The following is a 14,072-nucleotide window of genomic DNA, read 5'->3' on the forward strand; positions in this document are numbered from 1 at the left end:
TTTATTGATGTTAGAAGACAGTGGATTATAAAAAAGTTATAAATAAACGGACAGAACTATCGGCGTCAAGATCGTAACGCCATTTGGACATCTCACATGTATGTTTAAGAAAAATTATTTTTCTTCTAAGATACTGCATAAAAGCTTATGAAAACACTTTTAAACAATTAAAAACTGATTCTGAGGATCGATAAATACCTTTAAAACGAAAACATCATATACTTAGTTCTCAAATAATAGCATTGTAAAGATCGTAACTTTTGGACATGCATCAAATTTCAAACTTACTTTTTTCTAAAATCGTTTACAAAGTAAATAATCTGTCTTTACTTTTGTTATTTGTGTAAAATATTAACAAAAAATTATTCAGTGTAAGATTCATGCCTTTAATTTTCTTTTGAAACGTACGGAAATAATTAAAAAAAAATTTTTTTTAATGGTACATTTGCTCAGTTAACGTTTTGGTATGTCCAAAATTGTGCCATTTAGCAAAGAAAATATTTTTTAAGGGCATTTAAAGAGCTTTTTTTCCATAATTTATGTCAATTCTTGTCTCTATACAGCATTATAATTTACCTCAAAAATTTTAGAGTTAATTAAAATGAAAGTTATTTGGTGTTGAAGCTTCAAAGTTGAAGTCTGTGTTTGCTCCCACCTTTTGAGAACTACCCAATGACTCTAATCTGTACTGAAATCGGTATCTATGGGGAAAATATCTGAGCTCACCCTTAAAAGTTTGCATATGGGTGCCCTTGACTCTGAGCCCTGTGTTTAATTAGCCAGATTTGACAAAAATCAAGCAAAAGCAGAAAATTTAAAAATAGATAAAAATCAAACATTAAAAAGAATATAAAAAATCATATTCATTTCATAGCTTTCACTTTGGCAGCACTGCAACAAGTTTTTTGATATTTTTGAAGAAAAATCTATTAATGGTCTCATGTGTAGGTGTTGTGCCCTACCTCTTTATATTCAACCTTCTATGTGCCCTGCCCTGTTTCTCAGTGCATCTATCTTGTCCTTTTGAAGTTCAAAACAATACTTGAATATGAAAGCAAATCTTTTTTGAAGGGTAAAACACTGACTAAAGTCTGGCATTGAAACCAGACTCTCAACTCTTCCATTTCTCTTACTGTGCGTTTGAATAGTGTGGGAACAATATTTAATCATGGGCATATAGAAAGCAATAAAAAACAGATAAATATAATAAAATATCAGTGTAATAGTAAAATGTATTTTCAGGTTTCCAAAATTGATTTTCAAGGTATCATTTTTCCTATTGATGGTTTAGAGTTTGATTTGAGTATAAATCTGAATTTACTCAGTTTTAAACATATGAAGCATTAAAAAGCTGTTTATTATTTTTAAGTTAGGTTGTCAAGAACCAAAAAAAATTTTTTTTTAAATAATGTCTTGATTTTTTTTTTTTTTCAGTCCACTGTTTGTGACTTGGAAAATTGGAAAAGATCGGAGACTTAGAGGCTGCATAGGAACTTTCAATTCTATGAATTTGCATGCTGGACTCAGGGAATATGCTGTTACAAGGTAAACTTTTTTTTTTGCTTTCTATTGCTTGCAATTTCTGTTTGCAGTATTTAAAAAGAGTAAAGAAAACCAGAAATACACAATCTTTGATTGCATTTTCTTTATTTAAAGGGTTACACCAGGGATCTCTTTTTCCAGGGTAAATAATGAAATAATGGTCACCAGCTTTTTACTGTTAAAAAATGCATCTTACAAAAATACTAAATTGTGTTAAAGCATCCTTATACATTCAATTTTCCTATATTAAGGACAAAAACAATGAAGTAAATAAGAGAGAGAAAAGTGTTTTCATACCTATTAAAACACCTTGAAAAAAGATTGTGTCTGACAGTTGTGATTTTTTTCAAGATTCATGTCAGTGAAACACTGTTGAAGGAACAATGTTGTTTGTGCTGTTTTTTAATAGCAAATAGTCTAATCTTTTCCTACCTACATATATTTTTTCAAGGGAAGATCGTGTACCTTGGACACCCCTGCTATCTGTTATTTGGGAAGAGAAATTCTTGTGAATGTGCAAAATTGATGCACATGTTGTGACAATACTGCTCCTGTGTTTTGGTTGCTCTATTGGGTTGCCATTTCAGTTTTGTGTTGTTATATCAGAAACAAATGGCAGGGAGTGAAGTTTTCTCGACCAATCACCTGTGTTTTTTAATGATTGGTTAAAGGGGTTTTTTCAAGTGAGAGCTAGATTAATTTGATTCTTTGAAATAGGAGCTTCATGATTTGCTATTGGGTTTTGTTAGCAATGTTTTAGTATTTTTTCAAAAATATTTTGAAAGTCACGTTCATGTAATTTGGCCATATTTTTTGCTTGTACCTTGGGCACCCAAAAACAGGTGGGTAAATGCAGGGTTCGTTAAAAAACTTTTAAGAAACCCTTAATTTCATCAAGCAAAATTAAGGTACTTAAAAAATCCTAAAACTTAATCAAGTTTGGTCCCCTTTTTCTCATTTTTCTATTACCCCGCTCCTCCCTTAAAATCTTCATCTTCCAGGATATCTACCGAAAATGTATGTTTAGAAAACATGCCAACAACATCAAGCAATTGTTTCGCGGAAAATTGCATGCCTTTGTAGCTTTAGTGTTGTGGTTGATTCAGTAAACACTATCATCTGACTCCATATTATTTATTAATCTTACAATGATACACACCAAATCAAACGCGTCTGTTCGATCGCCGAATTGTTTTCGTTCCACTCCTGCACTCCGCTCGAGTTGAGTTGATCGCTCGCAGGAATCAGTGACTTCACTTCACTACACACTCCCTCCCTAGAGCAAACGATTAGGAATCATAATCCTTTAAATGAGGGGGGAACCTGACAATCCTTCCGCTGCGTGTGGTATGAGTGCGATTGCTCGGCGGTGAAATTTCCTCTCGAAATGCACCTTGGGTGGGTTGATCCGTGAAATCCCTGTGTCTTTGGTTTTCGAGGGGTTTCTCGTCGTTGTCCTTTACGATAAAGCATGGTTTCAGTCGGTCAATTGAAATTCTTTTGACAGTTCCATTGATTTCAATGTCAAAATACTTTGGTGACCGATGTTTCACAACATAAGGCCCAAGATAAACTGGTTGCAAAGATGAAGTGACGGCATTATTGTAGACGAAAACGTGTGAGCAATTCAAAAGCTGTTTTGAAACGAACACGTTCGTATTACCATGGGTAGTCGTTGCAGAAGGTTTTAGGTTGCGGATAATACTTTGTAGCCTTTGTACAAACTCTGAATGCGTGACATTAGGAATGGTGTCAACAAACTCTCCGGGTAAACGTAGAGGACTTCCGTAAAGGAGCTCGGCGAAAGAGTATCCTATGTCTTCTTTCAGTGCAGAACGCAATCCGAGGAGAACCAAAGGTAAAGCATCAACCCAAGATTTGCTTTGTTGTAAATGACATCTCAAGCTTGCCTTAATAGTCCTGTGTTGTCGCTCAAGCAGTTCGTTCGATTGTGGGTGGTAGGCTGTTGTTCTGTATTTTTGAAACCCGAAGTATTTGCTCAAAGATGAGAAGATTTGACTTTCGAACTGACGTCCTTGGTCAGACGTAATACGTTGCGGTATTCCAAAGCGTGAAATCCAGGTTGAGATCATGCCTGTTGCAACTGTTTCTGCTGATTGATCTGCCATAGGAACAGCTTCAACCCATCTCGAAAAACGATCAATCATCGTTAGTGAGTATCTAAAACCTTGACATGGTGGCAGGGGTCCAACGATATCAATGTGAACGTGCTGGAAACGTTCGGTAGGAACCTTGAAGTCCATAAGAGCTGATTTGGTATGTCTTTGTACCTTGGATTTTTGGCATTCCACGCATTCCCTGCACCATAACTGACAATCTTTATTGATATTTGGCCATATGAATCTTTTTGTAATTAATTTTCTTGTGCTTCTAATTCCTGTATGAGATAGGTTATGAATAGAAGAAAATAACTGTCGTCGGAAGTTTGGAGGGATGTAGGGTCGATTACTCTTGGTGGAGACATCACAATAAATGGATTCGTCAGTTTCTGGAATGGATATTTTAACCATTCTCAGCCTTGGGTTATTCTTCAAAATTGTTAAATCGTGATCATCTTGAAGTTTTGCAATAGCTGCGTAATCGATTGGAGATGGTGCGGATATTGTATCAATTCTGGAAAGGGTATCAGCAATAATGTTTTCTTCTCCTTTGATGTAGCGAATATCCGTTGAAAATTGAGCAATATAACTCAATTGTCTTGCTTGTCTGGGAGAGGCTTTGTCCAAGTCTTGTCGAAAAGCGTATGTGAGGGGTTCGTGGTCCGTATAGATTTCGAAAGGCCTTCCCTCTAGTAAGTATCTAAAATGCTTAACTGCACTGTAAATGGCCAGAAGTTCACGATCGTACGTGCTGTATTTCTTCTGTGCCGGGGATAGAGTTCTTGAAAAGAAACTAAGAGGTTTTTTTAATCCAGCGATTTCTTGTTGAAGGACGGCTCCGATGCTTATGTCTGAAGCGTCCGTTACCAAACTCAGTTGAGCCTCTGGATCTGGATGTGATAAGAGAGTCACCGAACATAAGGCATCCCTGAGCCTGGAAAACGATTCACGACTTTCGTCAGTCCACTGAGGAGGTTTGGTGCTATTCTTTTTATGGCCAGCAAGTAACTTGGTGAGTGGTTGCTGTATGCCAGCGCATTTAGGAATGAATCTGTGGTAAAAATTTACCATTCCCAGGAACCGTCTCAGGCCAGTGGCAGAGCTAGGTTCAGGATAATTTTTAATGACATCGACTTTGGATGTACAAGGCTTCATTCCCTCAGAGCTGATTTCATATCCGAGAAATTGGATGTGTGTTACACCAAATATAGATTTAGAAAGGTTAATGCGTAGACCATACTCGTTCAGTCGCTCGAAGAGAAGGAACAGATGTTTTTGATGTGTCTCTTCATCCTTCGAAGCAATCAATATGTCATCTAAATAACAGAAAAGAAAGTCTAATCCCTGCAACACAGTGTTTATCAGACGTTGGAAAGTCTGTGCTGCATTGCAAAGGCCATACGGCATGAAGGGGAACTCGAATAGCCCAAAAGGCGTGGTTATGGCGGTCTTTTGGATGTCCGCTTCATGCACCGGTATTTGCTGGTACGCTCGCAGTAAGTCAATGGATGAAAAAATCTTAGCTCCATGCAGTATATAGCTACAATCCGTTAGAAATGGTATCGGATAACGATCTGGAACCGTAACGTTGTTAAGGGCCCTGTAGTCCCCGCAAGGTCTCCAATCACCTGATTTTTTCTGGGTTAGGTGTAGTGGGCTGGCCCAACTGCTCTTGGAAGGGCGGCACAAACCTTGCTGTAGCATGTAGTCAAACTCTTTTCGAGCGGCCTTTAATTTCTGCGGAAAGTCTGCGCGCTTTACTATATACCGGTGGTCCCTGTGTGGTGATGAAATGTTCAATATTATGATTTACAATTTTAGTATTTACAATATTAGGTCTTAGCAGATCAGGGAATTTTGAGACTATGTACATATATGGCTGTTGCGTTTCTATTTCAGTGATGACTGGTCTTCTCGTTGAAAAAAACGTTCCCTTTGTTGACAGTTTTGTATTTCCATCTATTAGCATTTGATTTTTGCTGTCGATTAAAAGGTTGAAGTTTGCCAGAAAATCTATCCCGATGATTGGCTTGTCGACATCGGCTATTATGAACGGCCATACAAAGTCTCGTCTGAGGCCAAGATCGAGTCGTAACAGTTTCTGCCCAAAAGTTTTAATTTTCGAATGGTTTGCTGCAAATAGTTCAAACTTATGTACATTTTTTCTTTCCGTGAGCGTTGGAGGAATTACAGAAATCTCCGCCCCTGAATCTACCAGGAAAAGGGCTGCTGATGCTTTGTCACTAATGGAGAGGCGACTCAGCTCCGCCCCTAGGCTCCCTGTCGCCGTGGAAAGCCGGGGTATCAGTTTTCCTGCACGTCGGGGCCCTCACGCCGTAGTTGAAGAGACATACTGCATGGTTGTAATAGTCTAAGAGCTAGCAACGTTTTCGAGATAGAATTTTAGGAAAGCTGATTTCTCTATATATTTTTCCCTGTGACGTATCGAACAGCGTGCATGCTGTCTGGCGGCCGTTAAACGCTGCGTTTATTACTGCGCATCACATCTTTAGAGGTAAAAATATGGATTTTGAAATCATTTTAGTAAGAATCTTTTCTTTTTCAGGGAATTCTAAACACTTTTCGAAACACGAATTTAATATTGCCAGACATTTTTGCTGTTGCCAATATCATGCCAGATGATATTTTTTACGAAAAAAATAATTAAAAAAAAACTATTTTAGTATGTCTGTCATTTTAATATTATTTTACCTACATATGAATAAGTACAAAATTAATTTGACAGACATGAATTCGGTTGCGTACTCGACAGACAGACCGATAAGCTGAGACCAAAAGAAAGAAGTATTCCTAGCGTGGTGCCCAAGTTTTAGGTCAAATTAGTCACCTCACTTTAAAATTAAGAATTGCTTGTTGAATTCACACACATGTTGCCTATTTTTTGTTAAAATTTATGTAAAAAGTTAAGTATTTTCCATTTTGCGAGCGTGCCGCGCAGAGAACCACATCCATTTTCAATTTGCGCACTGTGATGTAATTCTTGTTGATCACTTACTGAAACAGGAAGATAATAACGATTGTGGTGGCGCAATCATAGAGCTGAGATAATAAATTATAAAATTGTAATTTAAATCTTCAGTTAAAGCTTTTTTTTTATTTTTTTAAAAATACATATATATATATATATATATTTTTGTAAAGGTCTATAATAGTGAATTGCTTGCTCAAGATCTTTTGAAGACTCTTTTCTGACTCCTTTTTTCTCTTCCTCGTCTGCCGTGTTTTACATTTGAACATTTAATATTTATCAAACATTACAAACGATATTTAAATTAAATAATGCAAAGAAAAAAGAACGTTGCATACGATAATAGTCTGAAATGCTTATACTTCTTTGTTTTATTTAATTAAACTATCGTCTGCAATGTTTATGTGTCTTTGCGTTATTTAACTTAAATATCGTCTGCTTTTTCTTATTTTCTTTGTAATATCAGCGAAAACAGAAATTAGATTGAACAGTGGAAATGTTTTGCTGGCATGTAAACTTTGTTTTTCTTACGCGTCTTTGACGAAAAATGTTACTGTAAATTTTCTCATCAATATGATTATTCTTAAATATTATTTTTAAAAATGTATTCAAAATTATCGTGAAAATTATGACAGAATAATGGCAAATAAAATGAAATGTGTATTTTGCAATGGAATAAATGAAAAAATAATAGCATTTGACGAAGGAAAATTGAAAAAATTTGAAGAAGTTTTGAGTGTTCGTGTTACATTCAACTTGAAATATAGTAATATAAAGTTACCCCAACAACTAAATACTTCTGATGGATACCACACACGATGTTACAAATCCTTTGCATCCTTGATGGCGAAGTATCGGAATATATCTGATGATAATTATGATTCATCAATAATTCTTCCTGGCACATCAAGTTCTTCTTCAACATTACCGAATAATCCAGTAGATGCAAGAGAGACTTTGTCATGTAGTGATGCCTGTTCAAGTCTTAGTAATGAAAGAGTCTGTTTTTTCTGTGAAAAGGATCGAAAACAAGTCAAAGGTAAGCAACAAAATTTACATTCTTCCAATGATGTCAAGATGCTTGAAAAAGTAACGCAGTGGGTTGAAAAATGCCAAAATCAAGAGTTGATACAAAAATTTAGTTATCTGAAAACCTCAAATGGTCCAATATTCTATCATCATTCATGTGAATTGGAATATTTCAATCATTACAAAAGAATAATTACTGATACTGCACGAACCTCTTGGCATTGCGTAAGAGATATTCACAACACTGTTTTCGATAAAATTGTGTCAATAATTCAGGAAGACATAATTTAAAAAAAAGTTATTTGCTATTAAATTCTCTTTGTAACACTTATAATTATGAATTACAACAAGAATTAGTACTTCATCCTGAATCAGAAATAAATATGATGAAAAATCATCAGCTTGAAGAAAAAATATTGAAACAGTTCAAGCAAATAAAGATTATAACAAAATACAAAAAAAAGATTATTATGCATACTGATAGTAACTTATTAGAAGAAGAAGACTTTATGATGCTCGAAGAAAATGATCTCATCGATAAAGTTGCTTCGACTCTAAGAACTACAATTTTGAAAATGGAGAAAACAAAATTACCTGCTGCAATAAAAACAAAGGATTTGATAAATGGTGAATGCACAATTCCTGAAAAATTAGATTGTTTCTTTAAAGCATTGATTGGAGGTAAAGATATTCGTCGCAGAGATGGAGTTAATTGTCATAGATTGAGCAACTCATTGGCTTCTGATGCTGTTTTTTGTGTAAGCAACGGTACTGTGAAACCATCAAAACATATAACTCTGGGTATGACTGTCAAAAGTCTTACGAGTAGTCGAAAGATGATAAATATTTTGAATAGACTTGGACATTGTTGCAACTACAATACGTTGAAAGAATTAGAAACTGAAGCTACGATCTCATCCGTAACACGTTCTGAAATTTGTCCTCCTGACATCATTCGAAGTCCGTCATTATGCACAGGTGTAGCATTCGATAATTTCGATAGATACGTTGACACTTTAAATGGAAAAGATACACTGCATGACACCGTAGGGATCATCTACCAAATTGTAAGTGATGATTACGATGTAGAATTAAACCCAAGCAATATAGATAGTAGTTTTGATATGTCACCACCACCAGCAAAAAGAAGACGGACGTTTAACGAAGAAATTCCTGAACTCCTTCGTATGGAAATCGATTGCAGATATTAGAACATTTAACACCAGTTGAAGACAATGCATTAACTCGGCCCGTAAACTCACCTTTGATAGAAACAATAGATATGCTATACTTACTTTCACACGTCTTTCATGTGCCAAATACTCCAATGTGGACTGGTTTTAATTGTAAAATCATTGAAGATACTAGCCCCAAACAAAAAGTATCATATCTTACGCCTATTAATTTTTCACCAACAAATGCAGCGGTGGTTAAACATACACTGGAACAGGCCCAAATCGTTGGAGAAGAATGTAATCAAAGGTACGTGCAAGTTACTTATGATCTGGCAATAGCTAAAATAGCATATAAAATTCAATCAACATCAAAGCCCCAATTTGATAATATCTTCATCCATCTTGGCTCATTCCATTTAATGATGGCTTTCTTCAAAGCTATAGGCGTTTTTATTAATGAATGTGGTCTATCGCATATGATGATTGAGAGCCATATTATTGCTCCTGGCTCAGTAAATGGGATAGTTGAAGGAAAGCATTTTAATCGTTGCAAACGTCTGCATCCGTTGATGGCTCTTGGCTTGCAAATGTTGCATTTTGATACATTTTTAAAGATGGACAAAATGGAATACTATTTTATGAAAGAGCAAGTTTCTGACGATCTCTTACATTACCAGGAGGTTAAAGTTACTTGTACATCTACGACGATAGAATTATCAAATAATGTATTATCGAGACTAATATCTGCTTATGAAAAATTCGTAGCAGAAACAAGACAAGGTAAACATGGGAAAACTGCTCAATTCTATATGATTTACATCCAGCTTGTAAACTATTACATTACCCTATCAAGAAGTATACGAATGGGTGATATCGAAATGTTTAAGTATGTAATTCCAAAAATAACAAATTTGTTTTTCATTGTAAATCAACCGAATTATGCTCGATGGTGTGTTAAATATTTAGACAGTTTGAATAATGTTGATGAAACACATCCAGGACTCAAAGATGATTTCACAAACGGATGTTTTGGAATAAAAAGAACCGACAAACCATTCTCAAGGATACCAATTGACCTTACACTGGAGCAGACTATAAATGCCGAAGCGGCTAGACGTCTTAGCGGTATTGCACATTTTACCAATTCCATAGCTGCCCGTCAGCGCTGGTCAAAGAGTCACAGCATTAGAGCTGCTTTAATTTCTCACGTTCTCGATGTTTGTGGATTGAGGCAATTACAAGACGTGTCTGCCGATTTACAACCTAATAGAATCAAAATTTACAACAAACAAATCACCGATTTTATAGAAATCTTTCAGAAAAATAACAATCCATTTGATCAAAATTTGGACAAAAATAGTTTGTACAATATTGCTACTGCGAAACCCGCTCCTGAAAATACAGCTGACTTTTTGCTGAATATTGAAAAAAAGGGTGACGATTTGCGAAAGCAGTTTATAAATGAATGCGCTGAAGATCAGGAGAGATTTGACAAACCAATAAAAAAAATCAAGTGCTTAATTTTGCTTGTGCTCCAAAGAAGAGAAAACTAACTCTTGGTAACAAAATTGTTGAGCTAAGAATGCAAAGAGATCTATTCGGTAGAATGTTGGGGATATCTATGAACAACAAGGTTGATATTGAAAAAGTATTAGGATTTCCACTAACACCAGTACCAACATCAATGTGCCATGCCGATGGTAGTATTTGTAAAACGGATAAAGCACAATTAGTCAAAGTATTCGAAAAGAAAGTTAGCAGTGTCAATCAGCAATTGTTATGTTTTGATATCAGTATTTTGGACGGATTCTTCATGTTACACCTTATGAAAGAAATACCACAAACTTTCGATGGCATATCGAAAAAATTCCTCAAAATGATTTCACAGTTTAAATCATCTCGCATTGACATTGTTTTTGATCAGTACTTCAAACCTTCCATAAAAGATTGTGAGCGTTTACGTCGCAGTGAATTAACCAGTACAGTTTTCATCAAACCTAGTCAAATTCGGCCTCATCATTTTGCTGGTGAACTCAGAAACTCGCAGTTCAAGGAAGCTCTTGTAAGGTTTTTTATTGATCATTGGGCAAATGATGACATGTTTCCTTTTATTGGGAATAAAACTATTTACCTGAGTTTTGATAAGTGTTACTCGTATCAGGTTGTAAATAATCAAGTTATTAGAATCGTTGAAGAATCATTATCATGTGAAGAACACGAAGAAGCTGATACTCGTATCATGTACCATATTTGCCAGATAAATTTTGACTCTCAAGTTCTTGTACGTTGCTCAGACTCTGATATTCTTATTATACTTCTAGGCAATATGGATCACCTGAATGCACCTTTAAAGCTTTGGATTCAATGGGGAGTAGGAAACCATGAACGTCTAATAAACGTCAATGAGTTATATCAAGCTCTTGGTATTTCCTTATCAAAAGCTCTACCATGTTTCCAAGCAATAACAGGATGTGATTACACCCCAGCTTTTTTCCGGAAAGGTAAACTAAGGCCCTTCAAGTTGCTAGAGAAATCTGTTGAGTACCAGTTGGCATGTCAAGAGATTACAACAGACGATGAGCGTGTACTAGAACGCACATTGGACAGGTTAGAAAACTTTATATGTCACATGTATGGGGTGACTAATCCTTCAAATGTTAACGATGTTCGCTTTTATCTGTTTTCAAAAACTTATGAATCGAAAAAAATGTAGTGATAACTTTGAAAAAAAAATTCGAAATTTTGATGCATCGAGCTTACCCCCATGCAAAGCTGAATTATATCAGCATTTATTGCGAGTGCGGTATGTGACAAAAATTTGGAGAAACGCTAATTTAAAAAATCCGTCATCTTTATCGCCGTTAACTTCCGGTTGGGTCATCAATGATGATAAATACGATTTTCTCTGGTTTGCTGGGGAGCAGTTTCCATCATCAGTTGCTGACATCGTTATTGAAAGTGAAGTATTATCCAACGAAAACTCTACGCAAGATGACGATGATTACAATGATTATGATGAGAGCAGTGACGACGATGACGACTATGGAGATACATCACTTTTTTGCGATACAATTATAGAATGAACATACCAATTTTAGTTAAAAATGGATTGTAATTTTTTAAGTATAATATTTATAAGTAGTGAGAACTTTGGCTCTAAATTAAAGTTCTTTTTCCTGTATCTTTTACAAAAATAATGTAATTTAGTTACAATTGGATTTTTATGATTTAAATATAATCTGTAAATATTCTAATTTTGATACTTATAAGTGACATATTTCTCCTGTTATTAAACAAAATATATATCCAGCTATTTTATATCATTTTGGCACGAATTTAAATAATAATGTTTCATTTTTCTCATATTCAGAGGCATAATGCTGCGCTACTCTACAGCAATAAATCGGTCTGTCTGTCGAGTACGCAACCGAATTCATGTCTGTCAAATTAATTTTGTACTTATTCATATGTAGGTAAAATAATGTTAAAATGACAGACATACTAAAATAGTTTTTTTTTTAATTTTTTTTTTCGTAAAAAATTGAATCTGGCACGATATTCGCAACAACAAAATTGTCTGGCAATATTAAATTCGTGTTTCGAAAAGTGTTTAGAATTCACTGAAAAAGATAAGATTCTTACTAAAATGATTTCAAAATCCACATTTTTACTTCTAAAGATGTGATGCGCACTAAAAAACACAACGTTTACCGGCCGCCAGACAACCCGCACGCTGTTCGAAATGTCTTCGGGAAAGATATATTAAAGAACCAGCTTTCCTAAAATTCTTGTTTTTTCGACGTTGCTAGCTCTTGGACTATAAGCATTTATACGCTTTATCACCAAACTTTGAATGGAAGTAGCATATTCCGTGCTGATCGGAGGGTTTGCGGCTGCCAGATTTGCTGTGGCTCTTCCCACTATGCTGACGACGAGCTGAGGAACGTCCCCTTTTGTTTAAATTTTCCACCAGTATTCGGAGATCTGTTATCTGTTTTTGGAGGGATTCCAAAGTAACCATCGACACATTAGTATGTGACACCGAAGCCAAATTGTAATTATTGGGTGATCGAAGGTCCCAAATTTTATCAGCCATGGTGGCCAGTTTATTTAAATCATCGTTGCTGACTGATAGAATGCTGCGCATGTCCATTGGGAGGCGTTGCAAAAACAAGGTTTTTAGAAAATTTTCACTAACCTTTTGGTCGGCAAGATTTCTCATTTCACAGAGTAAAATTGAAGGTTTACGATCCCCAAGTTCAATTTGGGTCAACAATTTTTGTGTCCTTTGGGATTCACTGTCTGCGAAAGTCGAAATCAGGCGATCTTTTATTGCGTCATATTTGTTGTTGGGTGGTGGGGTAACTAAAATGTCCGTAACTTGCGCTAGGATTTCCGCCTCTATGGAACTGACGACTAGGTCGAATTTTGTTTCGTCACTTGTGATTTTTGCACGGCGGAACTGTGCTTCTAACTGCAGAAACCAAATCCTGGGATCAGGCTTCCAAAATGGTGGAACTTTCACTCCAACATGACCCACAAAGCAGGCTTGCTCAGTGCTTTCGGTTTCAGAAAGAACGTCCGTTGAAACGCTTTGTTTCGGAATTTCTTTATCAGTACTCATTTTCAATGCACAAAATAGTCCGGAGGTCACCATTGTAGCTTTAGTGTTGTGGTTGATTCAGTAAACACTATCATCTGACTCCATATTATTTATTAATCTTACAATGATACACACCAAATCAAACGCGTCTGTTCGATCGCCGAATTGTTTTCGTTCCACTCCTGCACTCCGCTCGAGTTGAGTTGATCGCTCGCAGGAATCAGTGACTTCACTTCACTACACCTTGTTTGAGATTTGCATCTTTTTGCATCCTGCAGATATTTCAATCATTTTTACTGTTGGAAGGTTTTTTTACCAAATGGTATTTTCTTCCTGCCTTCTTTATTCATAATTTCAATAATATTTTTGTTTCTTAAATTTATTTTAGAAAAAATAAAAAAAACTTATCAAAAAAATTTGGTCTAACTCCTATAGTCTCGGATTGTATTGAAACTTTGCATGGTTATTTTTTTTATGCATTTAATTTAAGAAAGCATTCAAAATATTTATGAATCTCAAATGGTATATGCTTTACAGCATGGTAACATTTTTTTAGAATTTCATGATTTAATAAAGCAACATCAAGTTGTTCTTTTGATCCTGAAATAGTATTA

At 35.5% G+C, this 14,072-nt stretch overlaps 1 protein-coding gene across 1 annotated transcript in view; it reads left to right on the forward strand.

Moving 5' to 3' along the window:
- Positions 1-14,072, forward strand: part of LOC129227537 (nuclear protein AMMECR1-like) — a 54,491-nt gene that overhangs the window by 9,847 nt on the left and 30,572 nt on the right. The window contains exon 2 of the mRNA XM_054862111.1: positions 1,435-1,545. Within this exon, the coding sequence (XP_054718086.1) occupies positions 1,435-1,545 (111 nt within the window). The remainder of the gene's footprint in view (positions 1-1,434; positions 1,546-14,072) is intronic.

The sequence above is a fragment of the Uloborus diversus genome, chromosome 8 (assembly GCF_026930045.1).
Source record: "Uloborus diversus isolate 005 chromosome 8, Udiv.v.3.1, whole genome shotgun sequence".
Lineage (NCBI taxonomy): Eukaryota > Metazoa > Arthropoda > Arachnida > Araneae > Uloboridae > Uloborus > Uloborus diversus.